This window comes from Schistocerca americana, chromosome X, assembly GCF_021461395.2.
Source record: "Schistocerca americana isolate TAMUIC-IGC-003095 chromosome X, iqSchAmer2.1, whole genome shotgun sequence".
In the NCBI taxonomy this organism is placed as follows: Eukaryota; Metazoa; Arthropoda; class Insecta; order Orthoptera; family Acrididae; genus Schistocerca; species Schistocerca americana.
Window position 1 is genome coordinate 427198949 of NC_060130.1, and position 22657 is coordinate 427221605.

Below are 22657 nucleotides of genomic sequence, written 5' to 3' on the forward strand. Positions count from 1 at the left end.
CTGTCTAAGTAAAAAGTCGCAGCCTAGAAATCACACTGTGATTAGAGCATGTTTACAAGATTTCAGCGAATATGGCAACTCATTGCAAAAGCGAAAACCCAAATGTGATTTCTGCAGACGAGAAAGAATTTTCTGGTGCAAACTGACAGCAACTCCACAGTTTTTTTTTTTTTCTAATTTATCAAATTCAAGTACAGAATATGGACTGTTCCTCATGATTTGCTTCAGCCAATTCCTTGGTATTATGCAGTATTAAGTTTGTTGCTTTGCCTAATATTGAAACTATACCCAAGAAATGCTATGATCTGCATCATGACGCAGCCGATCTTTCTTACAAAGAAGCTGGCTTTTAAGTTACTGAAATCAGTTCCTAATACACGTAATATTTTTATCATTAAGAGGGGGCAGGAAGGAGGGGGGGGGGGGGGGGGGGGGAGGTGATTGGAGGGGAGAGGGGGATGAAAAGCATAGTACCTGGATAGATGTAACATTACACCTTCTTTGGAAATGTTCATTAGATTTACAATTTGGAAAAAAAACATTCAACATTTAGCTAACTTACCCATGAAAATATTTATAATTTCTGTAGTTCTACAATACTAGAGCAAACCTTTAAAAATCCACTATTTTACATCATTTCTTAAATTTTACAGAAGGTGATGAAAGGATGCCAACTCATAAAGCATTCTAAGATATTAGATACTTTTATATTCAAGATTAGTAACTATTCAGCTTAATGAAAGAGCAAGCTGCATATTTACTTTTCAAAATTTTGCACAGAGGTAAAATTATACAATGTTTTGGTATTTCAAAACAAAATTTTCAAAATTTGTTATAAATTTAAGATTCAAGACCATGCCCATGTTTAAAAGAAACTATCATGGTCTTACACTATATGTATAAAAATCAGTATTTCCATTGTTTTCAATGGTCTATGGAAGGTGAAGCTATTTTTCCTGCAGAGAAATGCTGCCATCATTAATTCTATGGTAAGTTTCACCAACACATCACAGTCTGCAAAAGTATGAGAAGAATAATACCTGGACTTCATCAAGTACAAGCCCAGCAAGCACCATTCCAAGACCTGATATAACAAACGGAATGAACACTTGCACGGCTATGGCCCAAACACTTTCATCAGTGTCCGCACGCTCTGCATGCGACAGAGTCTTCAGCTGACTGATGTCAAGCAACTGGTGTGCCTCTTCTTCCACGTCCGGAAGATTTTCTTCAGTGAAATCGGCGCCCGTCATTTTTCGCGCTCCTCGCCGACGCCGGCTAACCTGTGAGGACCGGCCTCGGCTACCGACAGATCTGCGGGTCATGATGACCGAATTCTATATTACCCTGTAAAAGGAGCACACAAAATTAATTAATTACATGCAGCTGACTGACTAACAGACAAATAATTTTTACAGAACAAATTTACAGCAAATCTGATGCAATGAAATTATTTACTATTTATGTATTTATTCATCAAAGAATCATCTCACAATGATGGAGGATTTGTGAAGACTCAGTACGTCACGATCTTACTGGTAAGGAGCTAATGATAAACATTCTTCCCTTACGAACATGCAACATCATGTGGGAAGCAAGCAGCAGTCTGGAGAGGGTGGGGAAGGGAAAGGAAAGTAGTGTACAGGTGTGGAGAGACACAAATATTGATATCTCTCTCCCCCCCCCTGTACACTACTACCCCCTTTCCCTCCAGATTGTTGCTTGCATCCCCTGTCATATTGCATCCTGGCCCAAGATGCTGGAGTTGGTGGTAGTGTTGCACGAGATGTGCTTGCCTTTTTCTGCGCGCGTGCATGTGAAGTAACCAATCTATCTTTTCCTACATCGTTGATATTCCTATCTGGAGTTTCCATTGTTTGATTTTCTCGAAGTACATAATTTAATTCACAAAAATTTTGACACTGAAAATTGGTGGGATTAGTTTAGTAAACTTGTCGACTTGGAAAACCAGTGGGGTACATGTACACATGTATTTCCATTTAAAAAAACTACTTTTTTCAATCCAGAAATAATGCCACAGTGATATAGGCACGAACTAGATTCAAGACCTTACCGAAAATGCACCAGTGACACTTCGAATAAAGCTCTTGATCAAATGAAGGAAAGGAAAATCAGCTTTCGTGAGGCATCTGAAAGGCGAGTTGCTGACAAAACCTCTGTAGCTATGTTCTAGATTATACATAAATGTAATGTAACTTCTTGCTTTAAGACTACAGTATTTATGTCATTTTAAAATTGGTACTACGTATATTCTCTTTCTTTATCCTCAGATTCCAAATTGCACTGAGTACTTTAATACTGGGAATAAAGAAGATCAAGCGAACAGCAGAAGTACGAGTGCACTACAGAACATGTTTCACATCAGAGGAAGAAAAAATGTTCACAGCTCACATTGTGGCACTTCCTCTTATGGGAATGTAAACAGTTAAAAAATGGGCATTCCGTCAGAATATGGCAGACAATTAAAACTTTGGGGTAATGTGCACAAAGTGGTGGGGGAGCACCACTTAACAAATGGTGATGGCTAAAAAGGCAGTGCCTTATACACAACCTAGTTAAAATGACCTCCAGGTGGGAGTGCTGTGAGAATGTCGTCCAAGCCCCTGGGAGAGGCTTAATAATCCTGAGCTTAATCCCATGAAGGAAGGACCAATGGCTATGCCAAAGTGACACCACCACCTGATAGCAACACAGAGATCATCGCAGGGAATATAGGAACTAGTTGGATGAGGTACGAAGACTGCAGCCTTCGCAGTAATATCAGCAGCCTTGTTTCCTAGCAGACCGACATGACCAGGAACCCACATACACTGCACAGTGGATCCCCTCAAGAGTGAGCAAGTGACAGTTTTCCTGAGCCTGTTGTACTAAAGGATGGGCAGTGTAGACAGCAGAGATATTTTGAAGCGCACTGAGAGAATCAGAGTCTGAGCAGAGAACACAACTGAAAAGCCTGTGTCGCCAGATGTATTCCGAGGCCTGATACGGGGAGAAGAGCTCGGCTATAAATACTGAGCAGTCTACCAGAAGCTGACACTGAAAAACCGCAGCGCCAATGATGAAGGCACACCCGAGACCACGGTCAGTCCGAGAGTCATCAGTGTACACAAAGGTACTATCGCAAACTTCCATGCGAAGGTCATGAAACTGAAGGCGATAGATCGAGGCTGGAGTAGTGTCCTTAGGAAGTGAATGCAGGCGAAGGTGAACATGAGCTACCAAATGAAGCCAAGGTGGTGAACGAATCACACCCACTGGGAAAGTTGTAGGTAGTGTGAAGTTAAGCTGCCAAAGCAAGCACTGAAAGTAGACTTCAGGAGGCAACAGATAGGAGGGACGTGTCCGACACTGGAGATCAAAGGAGTCATTAAAGGAGGAGGCATAGGATGGGTGGCCATGCATGGCAGACAAACAGCATGCATATCTGCTGAGGAGAAAATTGCGGCGATAGGACAGTGGCAGTTCATCAGCTTCGGCACATAGACTCTCAACCAGGCTAGTGAGTGAGAGAGAGAGAGAGAGAGAGAGAGAGAGAGAGAGAGAGAGAGAGAGAGAGAGATGTCAGTGGTCAAACGGACGTCATGATGGTGGACAATGTTGAGAGGGACAGATGTGCAGACGCATAAACAAAGCACCCATAGTCTAGTTTCCAACGGACAAGGGACCCGTACAAACACAGGAGGGTGGTAAGATCTGCACCCCAAGACGTATCATTGAGGACACACAGGACACTGAGGGAACTCTTACAGCAGCATGCCAGGTAAGACACATTGGAGGACCATGAGTGTTTCCTATCGAGCATGAACCCCACGAATTTCATAGTTTCAATGAACTGAAGGGCAACAGGCCAAAAATGTAAAGATGGTGGGGGAAACCAATTGCACTGCCAGAAATTCATACAAAAGATGTGTCAGTCAAAAAGCGAAAGCCATTATCTATGCTCCGTGAGTAAAGATCACCGAGACATCGCTGAAGATGTCACTCAATGAGACAAGTCTATGGAGAACTGCAGTAGATGGCAAAATTGTCAATGAGAAGGGAGCCGAAGGTACCCGGCAGGAGACCAGTGCTTATACGGTTAATGGCGATAGCAAAGAGTATGACGCTCAGGACAGAACCCTGAGGCACACCGTTTTTCTGGATAAAAGCGTCTCAGAAGACAGAACCCTCACACACCCTGAAAACTTCGTCTTTCAAAAATTCCTCAAAAAAAAAAAAAAAAACTGGGCATGCAGCTACAGAAGCCCCACATGTAGATAGTATAGAGGATACCAGTTTTCCGCCAGGTGTCATGCACCTTTGCCAAATCTAAAAATGCGGCCACTGTCTGAGATTTCCACAAAAAAACCATTCATGACATGGGTGGACAAAGTGACAAGATGATCACATGCAGAATGGTGCACTGGGAATTCACAGTATACAGTGGTTAGTAAATTGTGAGACCTGAGCCACCATACCAGCCAGGTATGAACCATACATTCCATCATCTTGCAAATACAGCTGGTGAGAGAGGTTGGGCAGTAGCTAGAAGGAAGGTGTTTGTCCTTACCAGGCTTAGGTATGGGTATGTCGGTGGCTTCATGCCAGCATCTGGGAACCATACCCTTTTCCCAGATGCGGTTGTATGTATTAAGCAAAAAGAGCTTGCACGCAAGAAAAAGGTGCTGCAACATCTGAATGGGGATAGCATCTAGCCCTGGGGTGGAGGATCGGGATGAACTGAGAGCGTGATCCAGCTCCTTCATAGTGAAGGCAGCATTGTACCACTCACAATTCTGAGACGAGAAGGGTATCACTTGAGCCTCCTCCACTCATTTCCGATGGAGGAAGGAAGGGCAATAGTGGCCAGAGCTCAAAATTTCCACAAAATGGCGGCCCAAGGTGTTGGAGATAGCAACAGGGTCCACGATGACATTGTCTACTACGTCAGGCCGGAAACTCGTGAAGGGTCTTGGTCCCAGAGAGCTGTCGAGAGATTAGCCAACACGACAGAACGAAGCGTGGAACTGTTAGAAGAACTAGTGAATGAAATCCAACTTTTTTACTATCCCAAAGAACACGCCACTGTGCACACATCTGTTTATAATGAATGCAGTTTGCCGTCATAGGATGACGGTTAAAAACACAGAGAGCACATCTGTGCGTGAATTGCATGTGCATGCCTCAGTCCACCATGCGATGGCATGCCAACCTCAGGGGGATGGTCAAAAATGAACCGGAAAGAAATTCGGAAGCTCAAAGCAGTTGTGAGGACACAATTTCATTTCCTGAAGGCAGAGTACAATAGGACACTGCAATTCTAAAAGCAGCCGTAAATCCTCTTTGTGGAATCGAAGGCCACGAACAATCCATTGGAGGAGGAGAGTCACAATGAGGAAAAAATGAAGGGGTGTCACCTCAGTGGCTGCCAAGTGACAGCCTTCAAAGTCTCGCTGCTACAGGGCACAGAGGCAGTAGGATCCTGTTCCATGAGGTCCACAGAAGTATTGGCTTTCTTGTGCTGTTTGTCTGTGGAGTCAAACACAGTAAACCGTTTGGTGGTGCGCATCAGTGACACAGAGGTTGGCCAGGCAAAGGTATCACATGGCAACACCATCAAAGAGGATTTTTGAGTAAGTGAAAGAAAAGACCATTTGCCTTTGTTGGACTTCAAGTCTTTCCGGTTAGTATAGAAACACTCAGGTGTTGGTTGGATGGAGGGATGTAGGTGGTTATCACGGGAGTAGTACTCCTGTCCTTTTTGGCCTGCCAGTTGTGTAGCTGGTGGTTTCACCCCTTGAGGTGCAAGTTTGATGGCTTATTGCACAGCTGGATAAGGGGATGGCAATTCTACCTACACATTGGGAGATTTCACAACCTAAGAGCTGAATTTGATGTTGCATGTCTGTGTGGCCACATCTTTCATGTAGCGAGATGTAGCAAGAACAGAACTATGAGTGCCAGATGGTAGAATGCAGAGTTTGGGAGGGGGAGGAGGAGGGGGAGGGGGAGGGGGAATGGCAAGGGAAGGGAAAACATGCTGAATGGAAAAAAAATAGCAAATACTGGAAATGGCCAACTCCAGTTGATGAAATCTCGTGCTCTCATGAGCAAATAGTACCCAAACTTCCAGTTCCCAAACAAAAACGTAGAAAGGTGGTTTTTTGTTGACATGAAATATTGAAAGTTTATTCCTCTGATATTGTGACTTGAGATCCCTTTTATTAATTTTCTGACACTACGAGTGAATTAACTGAGTTAGTAGTATGTGATCTATTGTCATTTCAATGTAATTTTCAATAATTTTACCTAAAACAAAAGAAGCTAATGGACTCGTGAAAAATTTGGAATTGTTGATGAACTGTGTTGCAATAAAACATTCAAAAACAGTAAATGCTGAAATAATTACTTTGCTGTTTATATTTGATTTGGCTTTCAGCAAACATACCTAGATGGGATAAGAATGGTACATTTTGTCTTGGCTATGATTTTCAGAAGTTTTTGAACTAGTACTAAACTGGCCCTATTTTATGTGGTAGCATTAGTACAAAAAGAAAATTATTTCAAAATCTGTTTAATATATAAAGATTGTAACAACAGTTGAATAACTTGAAGCTGGAAGAGACAAAGCAGGCGCTTCTAACAAACACAGTGTGAAACATGCTCAAAAATATGTCAAAACTGTGCTACACTAAGGCATGTACAAGTTGAGCAGTGTGAAGACCACGTATCAGGTTTAGTTTTCCCACAAATGACACTTCCAGTGACATGGAAAGGGAGAATAAAAATTGAACGGTCCCAGCAAAGTGTGAACGAAGTGACAGGAAAAATCTGAAACCCCTGTAGAAGGATATTAGGGAAGACTAAATCAGCATACTACTGCACCCTGAAACAAAGGACTAAACTTCTCAATGGACAATGGATGATTCCTCGAGTCTGATGGAATCACGAAATAGTCATAGTAGCACAAAACCTATGCTGTCTACGTGCTCCAACCATAATGCAGCAGTTCACAAAGCACAACATACATAATTCTCCACATCAATTACCACACATTCACCAACAGGATTTCCCTCAATCTCTCTCTGCCATAACTAATGTTACATAGTTACTCCACTTTGTATTGTCCTGGCCACAATTTGTGACTTGCCACAAGAATCTTACTCCTCTGTGTCCTCTCATCATAACATATAGTACTGAGTCAGTGGACAGTTGTCCATTGACAAACGTAAAAAAATAATTTAACCTTACCTCTCATAATTGGGAGAAGCTATTTTACAGCAAAACAATTAGTCTGATAAGGCAAACTATTTACGTTCAACTTCCAGTCACCGTATGTTTGTACCATGAGGTAAATTTGGGCTATGAAATGACTGGTAAGCTCACTCAGACCTCGTTAAGGCATACCTCATAGTATAGTGTACCTATTAGAATGGTGCCAAAGTTCATAGTATTTAATAAACCCAACAGATACAAACAACAGACTGTAGTCATCAACAATCTATACTCCTTCAATATTTACAATAGCCTGTTAATGCTGGGGTGACTTTTCGATTCCTCGACGGTAGAAATCACATGGTTTTGAGACAAAGAATTTGACAAACCATGGGGCTCAATCAATCCTTTCTTTTGCTTATGTTAGCATAAAGACACCATTTCTTGTCACCAGGAACGATATACCATAGGAATGGTCAGTGTTGTTCATAAGCCAATTGATGAGCCAGTAGAGATGCACATATGGCCACACACAAGTTTTTGTGATTTTGGCTTAAAGCATGCGGTACCCACACAACCAATTTTTAAACCTTCCCCACTGCATGCAAATGTTGCACAATGAAGGCATGATCACAGTTAATCACATTTGTCAGCTCTCAAGTACACTGATGTGGATCATTAATGATTAATGATTTTAAACGACCTTTATCAAACCCTGGAGGTCTTCCTGAATATGGAGAGTCGCTTATGTCTGGTACTCCATTTTCTAGTGTCCACAGCTTCACTCACTATTTCCAACTGACAAAATGTAGACTCAAATAACAACAGTGAACTAAAAATAAAAAATGACAATTGATAAATAAAACCATAGCAAACAGAATACCAAAAAGCAAAATAAAAATTCTATGAACTTATGGCCAGCCTTACAAGTTTAGTTATTACCACACAGAGCAGAAAAAAAGCATAGCACAACATCTACGACGCATCTTACAGAAACTGCTAAATTTCATCAGTGTTCTGGGTTAGTTCATCTGAGGGTGATGTTTTGATTCCCTGGGCACAATTATCAAGACAACACAGCTATTCTCATAAAAATGTTAGTGAGAAACTGAAGCTGGGTAACAGACTGTAAATCTAATCTCAATTACTCTCTACAAACTGAGGCAACTGGGGACACCTCGCGACTGACAAACTGTAACTCACTAAAAAACCCATCCACTTTACTTCCGAATTCCACAAAACTGTCCTCTGGTGATGCGGAGCAAGCACACCTGGGGCAAGAAAACTTACTGCATCAAGTTTAATATTCTGCACAATGTACACACTGTTAAAAAAGTTTGATAATTTTATATCTGAGAACTTTCCTCAGGTATGTGGTTAATCAACATTTGCATCTGTATATTTCCTCCCACTGGTTTGAGTCCCAAAGCAACATGAGAAAATCACTCTGAAGTCTTATGAAACAGAAGTACTACTAACAAATACAAACATTAGGCCAATACGTGAAATGTACCTGGATGGATCAAACACAATAGCCACCTGTCCACAGTTTCAATTTATTACAAACATTATATACTACATATACTTAGATAAAATATAAGACAATTGATCTTCACGTTCTAGTTCTTTATGAGCAGTCATTTATTGGAGTGATCTCAAAATACAGAAAAACTGCACTTTGTCTACATACAGGGTATTTGAAAAACAGTATCTGACATACCTAGAGGAGAGAGTACTGGTCAAAACTAGAAACAAAGGCCTTATAAATATGTATTACAAAAAACTACATACTTGAGACAGGAGCCACTTAAATTTTATTAAAAACTGGTAGTACTCAGTGGTGTGGGTTGTCTCCTTGCTGATCTTCAGGGCTGACTCACTGTTATCCTCATTGCTCATTTTCTACTGGTTGTGCTTGTCCCAACATTTAACTCTCTCACTGTGATGCTGTTGTTTGACATAGCACTTACAACCGTCTCCTAGATCAGCCATTCTTTACACATCTTTTGGAGTTTTACTGGCATCAGATCGGGGTTACTAATTCTACTGAGTGTAAACAATGTAAACAAGAAAATGGAGACCTATTATTCCAAGGTGGGAAATCGCAGACATGATATTCTGTTATGGCTTAGTCAACAGTGTTAATCATGAATATATGAATGAATGTGTCATGTGCACTCAATGACCTTCAATTTCACTGGAATAAAGCAGCATATCATTACAGCAATTTTCAGGAATGGGAGTGTTCACAAGTCCAAGGGACTGCAGTCAATCAACCATACTTTCCATGCCAGATGTGTTGGGGAGATAGTTGTGACAAAAAGATGATGATCCTGAAAGAAGTGAACAAAGAACTGGAGCTGCTAAAGGCATAAACCAAACTCTTGTGAGGTCAGTTCTGCATGAACAGTTAGTTTATCCACATCCACAAGAGCAACAGATGAACACTCTCTCTGATATCATCTAACAGATGAATATCATGGGACAAAACTGCCCTTACCTCAACACTTTGTATTCCCAGATGTTCTTACAGGACTTTCTCCTAGTTTTGACTAGGATGACCTGAAAGATTTCATGACGCTTTTTTTTTAACATGATGTATAACACACACACACACACACACACACACACACACACACACACACACACACACTGCAAGGACCATCAGATAATTTCTAGAACAAACATTGGAGGAAATTACCTCCCTGGCCTTCTTAAGCCCATACACAAAAGGCACACCAGAATTTTAAGACTGCAGTGATAACACAGTTTCCTTTGCCAAAGGCTTTTACCTGTGGACGGCCTCAGTTACGGGAAGGTATACATGGAAGGGGGACAATATGACTGTTATAACCACCAACTTTGTGTGTGCACCACTTCATAGTTTGAGCGTGAAGTTTGTACTTGATTTGGCCAAAAGCGGCCACCCATACTGGTAGTACGACAGCAGTTGCATGCGCAGCCTCCCAGCTGCATCCTTGTTAGAACTAATGACTATACAGGCTGTTGCACAAGGCTCCACTGGCCACTTGGGTGTTGTCTGTTGTATATACTTTGTCTCTCAAGTGTTTATGGTTTGTCATATAATAAAGTTACAGTATTGCTGGGTTAGAACACTTTGGCAATGAGTACAGGATTAGAATCAACAAGTTTCACTTCAGTCATTGGTCCGTTGGATTCAGTTTCCATGGAGACAGTATTTAAATCTCTCTTTGAGTAACAGTAGGCACTGACAGTTGTTATTTCCAGTTTAATGGATACAAGGGCATAATGTGCAGCCCTGCCAACAACATATCCGCCACCATTCCCTGCATATGGTAATGCAGCAGAAGACTGGGATGCTTACTAAAAACACTCCAGACAATATTTCTGGGCATTTGGGGTAGCATACATAAACTTGGGCACGGCTCTTTTCTGCCGTGGATCTCACTTTATGTGTATATCTTTTGTTGTGTCAGCTTGCTCCCTTAAAAGATCATTCAAGTATCTCTTTTGATCGGATGTGAGAGTTACTTTCAACCTATCACTGTAAATGTACTCGCATTATTGGTGCTCATATGGAGTTTTACCATTCCCAAAAGTGGCCAAAACAGTCATACAAGGCATGGGCAGTAGAACTCCACAGACTTAGTCGTCATCGTAATTTTGTGACAAATATTCATAAGGAATTCTACACAGATCAAATGGTTCAGTATGCAATCATACGTCTTGCTCCTGACAGGAAAGTTCATCAAGAGTGAGCTCTACAGTGTGAAAATCCTATGCTTATTGAAGTATTAAACATAGCTCAGTCACTTGAAGTTTCATGGGCTGCAGGTAGTCAGAAAGAAACCTGCTCTCAAGTTTCATAAATTAGTTCCTCTCACCCCTCCCAGCCTTCAGTCAGTTCACAAGGAAACCGAGAAGCTATTGCACAGCAGTGTCACCCTCGAAGACCAAGATGAAGGCACCAGTGGCAACCTGATTATCCCCTGGACCACGATGGGCAGGCCGGACGAAATCAACTCCTCGTCGTTCTAAGTTGGAGCGCAGCTCATCGTCAGACTGCAACAGAAAGTCCCTGTAGAATATAATACCATGGACCAAGTTTAAGCTCTTATGAGGTGTGATGGTAACAGAAACATCCTCCATCTTGTCACAAGCGAGTAATGCCCGTGACTGGGCAGAGGATGCCTTTTTATCCACCTCTCCAAACTTGTCCTCTAAATGCTCTACAAAAAACTGAGGCTTTATTGAGACAAAGGAGTCCCCATCAGCTCTCGTACATACAGGGTACTGGAGCGAATAAGGTTTGCTGCCATCCTTAGCCTGGTGTTCCCCTCATGATGTGACCAGGGAGGGGAACGATTTAAGATCATACTGATCATACTTCCTAGCATTGTACTGAGACTTGAAACACCTAGAGACTGCTGGCATTTGATCACCAGCATGTGACGACGTGGTACACTTCATCACGCGTCATCTGCCCTCATGCCACCTACTCCGACCAGGGGACCTCCCTGCGGGCGCCACCCAGCCACAGCGAAGGCCATGTGGTAGGATGGCCATTGCCGGGAGTCCCGATGCCCCAGGATGACAGGCAATTATTCCTTGGCATACGTGGTGAGTTAAAATGTGCTGGTATCAGCAGTGTGATCCCTGTGTAGTCAGGGGGCTACAACCAACAGGGTACACGGCGGCCCCACCATAACGGACTGGGTACCATGCTGGATATCAGGTGCAAAGAATTCCATGGTCATTGTCAGCACAGAAAATGACACTTCATAGTGGGTTGAGGAAAACACACCCAGGAAGATGTCCTCGCTCAAGAGAGGGAGGATGAGCGGGACTGCAATGCCACAACGAGAAAGTGGGCTAAAGATCTCAATGCACAATGGACACAATGCACCATGTAACGCACCCTTCCCCAATTGGCTCGCTCTTCAGGAAAATTATAAAAATGGAGGTCAAACCCTACAGGGGACCATCAAAGGCCAAAAGGTGTGAGACTCCTTTTCGTTGCCTTTTGCAACAGGCAGGAATACCTCGGGCCAATTCTAACCCCCGGGGTCGCAGAGGAATTAGCCCCAGGAATTTTGTAGTTTCAACGAACGGAAGGGCAACAGGCCCACGACGTAAAGATGCTGAGAGAAAATTTGCACCGCCAGAAATTCAGACAGATAATTTTGTCAGTGGAGAAATGAAAACCACTGTTGATGCTCCAGGAGCAAAGACGCTCAAGACATTGCTGAAAACGCCGCTCAGTGAGACACATCTGTGGAGAACTGTAACAGATGCCAAAATCGTCAACCAAAAGGGAGCCAGAGATGCCCAGCAGGCGACAGGCCATTACAGGGTTAATGGCAATAGCAAGAGGGAGACGCTCAGGACGGAACCCTGAGGCACACTGTTTTCCTGCATAAAGGTGTCCACCAAGGCAGAACCCACATGCATCCTGAAAACTTGGTCTTTTAAAAATTCCTGAAGGAAACAGGGCAGGCAGCCACAGAAGCCCCACATGTAAAGAGTATGGAGGATACCAGTTCTCCAACAGGTATCCTAGGCCTTCTCCAAATCAAAAAACATGGCCACAGTCTGGGATTCCTGCGGAAAACCATTCACGACATGGGTGGACGAAGTAACTATATGGTCAACTGCAGAACTCCATGCTCAAAATCCGCATCATGCAGATGTTAGCAAATTGTGAGACTTGTGCCACCATACCAGTCAGGCATGAATCATACGTTCCATCACATTGCAAACGCAGCTGGTGAGAGAGGTGGGGCAGTAGCTAGGACGGTTTTTGTCCTTACCGGGCTTGCTTAGCTTCACACCAACTTTTGGGAAATGTGCCCCCATGTCCAGATGCGGTTGTATGTATTAATCAGAAAGTGCTTGCCTGCAAGAGAAAGGTGCTGCAACATCTGGATGAGGACACTGTCTAGCCCTGGGGCAGAGGATCAGGATGAACTAACAGCATGATCTAGCTCCCTCATAACGAAGGCGGCATTGAAGCACTCACGATTCTGAGAAGAGAAGGGTATCGCCCGAGCCTCCTCCGCTGGTTTCCGATGGAAGAAGGCAGGATGATAGGGAGCAGAGCTCAAAATTTTCACAAAATGGTGGCCCAAGGTGTTGGAGATAGCAATAGGGTCCACGATAACATCGTCTGCTAGTATCAGGCTGGAAATTGGCGAATGGATCTCGGTTCCAAAGAGCTATCTGAAGTTCGCTCATGCGACAGAGGAATGTGTGTAACTGTTAAAATAATTAGTGAATGAAATCCAGCTAGCTTTCTTCCTGTCCCGCAGAACACGGTGCCATTTTCCACGCATCTCTTTATAATGAATGGAGTTTGCCATCGTAGGATGAGAGTTACAAATGCAGAGTGTGTGTGTGTGTGTGTGTGTGTGTGTGTGTGTGTGTGTGTGTGTGTGTGAGTGAGAGAGAGAGAGAGTAAATTGCATCCTGGAATGCCTCAGTCCACCAAGGGACTGGAACAGGACATGGTAAAGAGGAAGTGTAAAGAATGCAACGTTCTGCAGCAGTAAGGATAACTGCTTGTAAGGTATTCCACCTGTTCATCACAACTGGGGAAATCCTGTTCTCCGAACACCACCACGGAGTAGCAAACTCACCAGCCAGCCTTTGTAAGGTGCCATTTGGGTGTGCATGCAGGTGGGGTAGGAATCAGCAAACGGATAGCACATGGAAAATGGTCACTTGAGTAGGTGTCAGAAATAACGAACCACTAGAGATGATGGGCAAGCTGGGCAGTGCAGAAGGACATGTCCAAATGGGAATAGGTGTGCGAGGAGTCTGAAAGGAATGTGGGTGCTCCAATGTTACGGAAGAAGAGGTTGAGTTGATGAAGGAGGTCAGCCAAGAGGGCAGCTCTCTGACAGGTTCAGGGAGAACTCCAAAGGGGATGATGCACATTAAAGTTACCGAATAACAGAAATGGGGGAGGTAGCTGCTCAATAAGCTGAAGGAAGTCTGCCCTGGTTACATCGAATGACACAGAGATATAAATGGTACAGAGGGAAAAAGTCAGGTGAGCAAGGAGAAGGCAAACTGCAACAGCTTGAAGACAGATAGTCAGGGAGATGGGTCGACTATGAACATCATCCAGTATCAGCAGCATGACTCCCCTATGAGATGGAATGCCAACTTCAGGGGGAAGGGCAAAACAAACAGACGAAATGTGAAAGCTCAAAGCAGTCATGAGAACACAATTTCGTTTCCTGAAGGCAGAGTACTAGGGGACACTGTGATGCTAAATGCAGCCGAAAGTCCTCTTTTTGGGGCTGAAGACCGTAAACGTTCCATCAGAGGAGTGTCATGATGAGCAAGAGATGAAGGGGTGTCACCTCGGCAGCTGCAGAGTGACAGCATGAGAAGAGTCACTGCTACAGCGCACAGAAGCAGGAGGATCTTGCTCCATGAGGTCCACAGAAGCAGCGAGTTGCTTGTGCTGTCAGTCTGTGGAGCCCAACACAGAAAAAAGGTTGGTGGTGTGCACCAGTGCAATGGAGGTCGGCCAGGCTAAGGTGTCATGTGGCAACACCGTCGAGGAGGATCTTTGAGTTGGCAAAGGAGAAGACCATTTGCCTTTTGTGGACTACTTCGAGCCTTCCCGGTTAGCATAGGAAGATTTGGGTAGTGTTTGGCTGGAGGTATGGAGGAAGTCTTCACTGGAGTACTACTACTGTCCTTTCCGGCTTACCGGTTGTGTAGCTGGTGGCTTCACCCCTTGAGGCGAGAGTTTGATGGCTTGTTGCACAGCTGGATGGGGAGATGGCAATGCTACCTTGACACTGGGCGATTTCACAACTTCAGAATTGAATTTGAGGTCGCATGTCTATGTGGCCATCTCCTTCATGGAGCACGGGATAACAACAGAACTATAGGTTCCAGATGGGAGAATGCGGGGTTTGTAACTGGCCAATAACTTACGAGCAACAGCATAAGACACTATTTCCTTTACCCAGATCTCTTTGACAGCCCACTCAAGATACATGGGACAATCTTGAGAGGAGGCAGCATGGCCACCATTGCATTTGACATAATGAAGAGAAGGAGGTGGACAATCGCCCTCGTGCGCATCCCTACCACAGGTTACACATTTGGCTGGGTGTCGACAACACGTTTTACTGCGGTTGAAATGACGACACCAGTAGCAGCGCATCAGGTTAAGACTGTAGGGTCAGACTGTGATAATTTCATAGCCTGCTTTGATCTTGGACAGAAGCACCACTCTAGCAAAGGAGAGAAAAAGAGTGCCAGTGGGCACTAAGGTGGAATCTACTACTATCACTCGATGGACAGCAATGACACCCTGATCAGTGGTATGACTGGATTTTGGTCTCTGTCAGACCATCAAGCAGACTGGTTGTGAGGTAACAGGCAAATTGTGGCGCCCTGAAAATATTCTACATTGGTGCGGCTGCACGGGCCGCTCAGCCAGGCAGCGCCCGGCAGCAACCACGTGGTGGCAAACGTTAGCCGGACGAGAGGGGTGGCCCCGGCGCATGGTCCAGCCGCGTGGTTGGGAATTCCGCTGTGATGAGGATGGTGTTTTGTGGCAGTGAAGGAGATGTCTATGCCAGGAGTGCCAAAGATGGCGGACTTTGTGAAACCATAATAGCAGACATTTCATTTCACAGTTTGTATAGAAATTAATAGTAGCCAGATGAATCGTGATACCTCAAAAAGAAACATGCACATTACTATTATTTGCTCGGTGATTCTGAGGGTCTAATCAGATTTTCAATATTTTTATTAGTTTAAAGTTTAGTATCAGATGGTGAATTATAAAAGTAACAACCAGCAACGAATTTCCAAAATATAAACGCTTCATCCGATTTTGTCGATCGTAATGTCTTTAGAAAGCTATTAGTGTAAACCTAAACTGGTATGAATCACAGGTATGTAACTTAAATAGTACACGAGTTATTGGAGTTCAAAGTGGCCGATTACTATTGATCGCGTCAGGCTACAAGTACTCCACAGTTACACGAAAAAATGGTAGCAGCATGCTTATCAATATATTTATTCATCTATGTCTTTGTATACATCCAATATATACTATTCGTGAAGAAATTGGTTAAATATTTACTGTGTTGTAGAAAGCACAGAAACATTAGGCTACTGACCTACCTTTTGTTGCTATTCCTTTGATATATGTTTAGTTAATTAGTTTATGTCTTTAATAATGTCTGTTAAAGTGTGTTTATGGTCCAGCCATAGGAATATTTATTTAATTTCAAGTATTTAAATGTAAATCCAGTATTTCGAATATGTTTCATTATGTTTGTGACTGTGTGTTGGCATGAAGACATGGCGCGAGCACTCTAGCCAATCACAGCGCTCGTGAATGGGGAGACTGGATGGAAGGGAGTTTCCAGAGAGGACACGAGGTAGTTTGAAGAAGTGCGGCAGTTCGGGAGACTATGGCACAGGACATGGGAGTGAGTGCTGGACACGGATAGTACGGCGCGATGGACGCACAGTCGGCGGAAAGACTTGGACAGTAGAGCAGTCTGCGAATGGTTGCGGAGGATAGAAATATTTCGGAGTGCCGACCTGTCCTCTTGTGTGATTTCCGTGGCTTCTGCAGTGAAGTCTTAGTATGCGTTCAGAAGTGAATGTCTCGCAAACTATGTTGCTGTTCATAACTAAATATGTGAAGCAGGAATCTATTGTTTCCCTGTTATTCAACTTATATTTTATTTAATTCCTGGACCACTGACGCCAATAAGTGTTTTGCAGAAATATACACACTCTTAAAAGTACTTTTACTATCATACTCGTCATTTAAAGTCATTAAGATAGTACCTGCAGATTTTATTTAATTGCAATCTTTCATTTATAAATTTACATGCTACTTTCATAATTCGCAACTGCTGAGTGATAGAAACCTTCGGCCATTCGATTAATGCGTGTATTCTTATCATATACTGTAGACTCAGCAGTATTTGGCCTTTAATGTGGCAACTACATATCCCAGCCCCTAGACAATGAAACCAGACAAAACTTTTAATATTTCAATGTAGAGTCCGAGGGTGCATAGTCATTTTTAAGCTCGCATGGTGTAAATAACACCTTAGGAACAATTTGTAGTTCTATGGGCCTCAACATGAACAGGGTAGCCATGGAGAAGTGAGGTGGCAAGCAGTTTTAGTACTTGAGAATCAGAAGTAGTCTCCAAAAGCAAAGTGCCATTCCATAAACGAGAGCAGCATTTCACAAGGCCAGCAATTACATCAACACCTTTCTGAATAATAAACATATTTACCATGGTGAAGGACTTATCGTCTTCAGTGCATGAGACCACGAGGAAACATGGTGCAGTTGGAAGGGTCTTTGAATCGTTAGCTTCATTACGTTTACATTTCGTAGACACTCAGTGTGTAGATGATTGGCTCATTGCGAGAAAATCCCCAATGATTGCCAGTGTCTCCGATGGCGTACTCCTTCCCACTGGGGACTCCCTTCACAAGGAACGCATCCACCTTAGGTGACTGTTCACATCTCCGTACACCTGACAGAGGGACCAATTGGCAGTGGTGAGGTTGCAGCTCAGGCAGTCACCCCTCCCTGGGCCTGGCCTGTACCAAGGGGTATGTGCGAACCCTACCTGTCAACCCGAGGCTGAGAATTATGAGTTACCCAGTCCCCCGTTATGCGTCAGACCCGTGTGTCAGCCTGCAGGAGTGCACAGGGAGGAAGAAGAAAAAGAGGAACCTCAAATGCCGAAGCGGAGGAATGAGATGAGAAGGGAAACACAGAAAGGACAAAAAACAGTGGTGAGACTGTGCTTATGTCAGTGACAAAACGTGGAACATTCCCAAGAACACCCCAGACATGTTTCCCAAGGGAAGGGAAAAAGAATAGCAAGAGGATAGACATGCGGCACGGAAGGGAGAAGATGCCGCAAAGGCTGGGACTCTGTGGTAGACAAGCACGAACCCGCCAAAGAGTGGCTAGTCCCCAGGGAGAGGAGGAGGGAGTGGGGGGTGAAGTGAGAGCATGATCTAGGTCCCTCATACTAAAGGTGGCATTGTAGCACTCATGATTCGGAGAAGAAATGGTTATCAGTTGAATCTCCTCCACTCATTTCTGATGGAGGAAGGTAGGTTGATAGTGTGTGGAGCTCGAAATCTCCACAAAATAGCAGCTCAATTTGTTGGAGATAGCAGTATGACCCTCAATGACATCATATGCTACTGTCAGGGGAGACATTGGGGAATGGACCTTGGTCTGAGGCAGCCGCTGGAAGTTCACCCACACAACGAAAGACTATGTGGAACTTTTAAAAGGACTGCTCCACGAACTAGTAAAGTTTTTCTGCTATCCTGAAGAATGCAATGACACTGTGCATGCAATATTTGTAATGAATGCAGTTGGCCATCGTAGGATGACAGTTACAAATGTGGAGAGCACGTTTCCGCATGCAAATTGTGTCCTGGTCCACCTCAGTCCACCAACGGACCAGGACACGGTGCAGCAAAGAGAAAGTCCGAGGAATGGAACATTCTGTGGGGATAATAATGTTTATAAGATATTCTGCTTGGTCCTCACAACTGGGGTAATAATGTTCATTGAAAGTCGCCAGAAAGAAGTAAAGCCTCCAGTTGGCCTTAGAAAGCTGCCATTGGGTGTGCACATAGGTGGGGTAGGAGTCAGCAATCTAATAGCATACGAGAAATGGTCACTCGAGTATATGTCATGGAGAATGGACCACTTGAGATGATGGGCAAGCTGGGCAGTACAAAAGGAAAAGTCCAAATGGGAATAGGTGTGAGTGCACTTGGAAAGGGACGTGGGTGATCCCGTGTTATGGAAGATGAGGTTCAGTTGATTAAGGTCAGCCAAGAGGGCACCTCTCAGTTTCTGGGCGAGCCCGAAAGGGGATGGTGCGCATTGAAGTCACCGAGCAGCTTAAAGGGGTGCCCAATACGCTGGAGGAAGTCTGGTACAAAGGAAAATGTGGACTGCAACAGCTTTAAGCCAGGTAGTCAGGAAGATGGGTTGACTGTGAATGTTATCCCGAATGAGCAGCATGACTCCCCTATGAGATGGGATGCAGGCTTCGGGGAAGGTCAAAGCGGACTCTTAAGAAATGCGAGGGCTCAAAGTAATAGTCAGGATGCAATTTTGTTTCCTGGAGGCAGAGAACAAGCAGACGCTGAGATTCTAAGAGCAGCCCTAAGTCCTCTGTGGGATCATGGGCCGTGAACGTTCCACTGGAGGAAGGTCAAAGAGGAAAGGGGAGGAGGGAAAAAATAAAGGGCTCTCACCTTGGTGACTACTCAGTTCCAGCCTTTGAAGACTCACTGCTGCAGGGCACAGAGTGTGGAGGAAACTGCTCCATGAGACCTACAGAGGCATTCTCCCTCTTGTCAATCTGCAGGGTTCAGGGCAGAAAAATGGTTGGTGGTGTGCACTGGCAACACAGAGGTTGGGCAGGTGAGGACATCACGTGGCGACACCATCTAAGATGATGTCCGAGACGGCAAAGGAGAAGATCATATGCCTTTGTTTGAATTCTTGGAGCCTTTCTGGTTGGCAGAGGGATACTCCGATATTTATTGGCTGGAGTGATGTAAGAAGTCCTCGTGGAAGTATTTCTTTTGATCTTTCTGGCCAACCGGCTGTGTAACAGGTGACTTCAACCTGTGAGGTGAAAATTTGGTGGCTTGTTGCACACCTGGAGAAGGAGACAGGGATGCAACCATGACACTGGGCAAATTCACAACTGCAGTGCCAAATTTGAGATCATGTCTAAACGGCTCAGGCTGCAAAGTGTCAAGTTGCAATGACAGAGGCTGCTGAGCTTTAAAAGCTTTTCTTAGCTTCACCATAGGGGTGCATTTCTGAACTTTCACTTTCAACTCCTGAATTTTCCTATTCTCATTATAAGCTCCACACATCCTGCTTCATAATGGGTGATCCCCAGAGCAATTTATATCTTTTGGAGAAAGTGTACAAGAGTTGCCAATTTTTTAGTTGGGCCTCCACTATCTCCACAGTTGGCCCTTTTGTTACATGTTACAGTGGTATGACCAAATCTGACATTTATAGCTTTTGAATGGGAACTACAGTCAAACCTTAAGACAGATATAGCCTGCAACCATACATTCAGGTTATTCCGCAGTGTTGAAAGTTAAAATAAAAGTCTTTTTCCAATGTGCACCTTTGCAGAAGTTACGGGTGTTACATAATCCAGTCATACCAAGATCGTCATTGAAGGAGTTGCATCACGGAAGTTTTAGGTACTTGGCATGACATGGCAGTTTCAACTAGAAATGTACCATTAAGAAGTGATTTAACACTTTTTAAGGAGGTGGTAATGCCCTCCCCCCCCCCCCCCTCCCGCCCCTTATGAATATAGGAAGGGCAAATTATCTCAAAAGTTCCCCTGCTCTCTCAATTAGGATGAAAGTGTTACAGCAGACTAGTGCCCTGTTGTTATAATTCTTCTGAGACTACTTTTCGGATGGATTGAGCACCCAAGCTCGCTCTGTTGGGTGGGTGTAGGCACTACTTGATGGTACATCCATCTTGTTATGGGTAGTTTTAAGCTGAGGTCGCTCCACAGAAATATCAAGAGCCATTAGGGAACAAATGTAAACCCAGGCAGGGCACTCCATGTCTGAGTAAGCCTTATATTACTGGGGTGTGGGGTGGCAGATGCCCCAGAGGCTGCCCACTAGAGGCCGATTTACCTCAACAGCTGTTCACCTCATCAGCATGTAGCACACCTTAAGGATGAGTTTTTGAGATGTGTATCTTCAGAGTCCAGGCAGTGTAGCAAGCGACATGAAATCCCCAATATTCTACTGCGACACATAATTATGGTCCCTGAAGTCCTGACATTGCCCGGAGTTTACGGCAGAAGAGGTCTGGCAGTGCTGACCAGTCTCCAGCTTGGGAAACCTGGGATCATTGTACCCATACCCAACCACTGCTGGTAGAGCTCCCCAGGGAAAAAAGAAAGAAAAACTGGTACACCCTTCCTTCAGCTGTAGGACAGTCTTTGCCTGACCTCTCCACTGATGCCTGTCTAGCCTGGGGTTGACCCACCAATAGCTACCCTATCACCAGCATAGCTCTCAACATTACTGAGGCATGCAAAACCTCCCACCTGACACTGAAGGTGCCTCTGATACGGTGGCAACATCATGGAAGGAGTTTAAGAAAAGAGGTCATAAAAAGATCCTAATTAACAGAGACTGATCAGGGTCACTACTTGCCGATGACAATCGGTTTCAAACTGAAAAGAAATTGCTGCTGTCAGTGAAAGTAGGCCCCATCTCCATAGTTTTCAAGTGAACAATGCAAAGGAAACTGTATGCAATGGACATTTGGAATCAAGTACCTTGCAAAATGCAACTGCTCACAGCAGCATATACAGTTTTAAGTCTTCAATAGAACAAACAACCAAAACTGGATAGTAGCCGACAGAGAAAGCAGGAAGGAATATTAGGGTTCAAAATCCTGTCGACAATGAGATCATTAGAGAGAGAGAGAGAGAGAGAGCATAAGATCAGATTGATTCAAGGACTAAGAAATATTGGGCATGCACTTTCAATGGAACCTTTCCACCATTTGCCTCAGATGATTTAGGGAAATCATGGAAAACCTAAATCAGGATCACATCAAATGAATTCAAACCTACGAATAATGGCTACCATCGGCTGTAGATTGGAATGATGACAACGAAAATTTGTGCCGGACTGGGACTCGAAACTGGATTCCCCACGAGCGGTCTCCTTACCATTTGGCTATCCGTGCACGACTCATTGCCAGACCCAAACCTCCATACGTCGTCAACCACACATCACTGATAGCTAAATGGTAAGGTGACCGCTCGCAATAAGCAGGAAATCTGGGTTCGAGTCCCGGTTCAGAACAAATTTTCATTTTTGTCATTCCATTCTACAGCTGATGGTAGACATTATTTGCAGTAGCAAATTCATCTGATGTGTTTCATAAGGGTTGTGGTCACCGCAGTGCATCGTCATCTGAATAACACAGGCACTGCAATATCGTACCTAAATCAGGAAGGTCAGATACAGATTTGAACAGTCTTGCTTTTAAATGAGAGTCCAGTTTGTTAACCACTGCACCACCACACTCAGTAGTTACTGACTGGAAGCATAATTCTGCCTCTTTTCAAATGAAGCGAGGCTCAAACGCAGTAGTGGCCCTGTGAGGATATTTAAACCACAGTGTGTGAAGGATGTTATTCTTGATACAGATGGTTCTGTGATGTTTTGGGAATGTTTCTCATACTATGACTTGTGCCCATTCATTCAGGTTACTGCAAAAATGGACTACAATGTTTATTTCAACATTCTTGTCGAACAAGTGCTACCCTCTCTCCTGCATGTTCGTTGTTGAATCTTCCTTCTTCCGTAATAACAATAGCCACATTCATAAGATTGCACGCATATAC

At 44.0% G+C, this 22657-nt stretch overlaps 1 protein-coding gene across 6 annotated transcripts in view; it reads right to left on the reverse strand.

Annotated features, from left to right (window-relative positions):
- LOC124555520 (solute carrier family 41 member 1-like) overlaps positions 1-22657 on the reverse strand; it is a 65440-nt gene that overhangs the window by 32044 nt on the left and 10739 nt on the right. For all 6 annotated transcript variants that reach the window (XM_047129467.1, XM_047129468.1, XM_047129465.1 and 3 more), the window contains one exon: positions 1041-1347. In XM_047129467.1, coding sequence (XP_046985423.1) covers positions 1041-1325 — 285 coding nt within the window. In that variant the 5' untranslated portion in view covers positions 1326-1347. The remainder of the gene's footprint in view (positions 1-1040; positions 1348-22657) is intronic.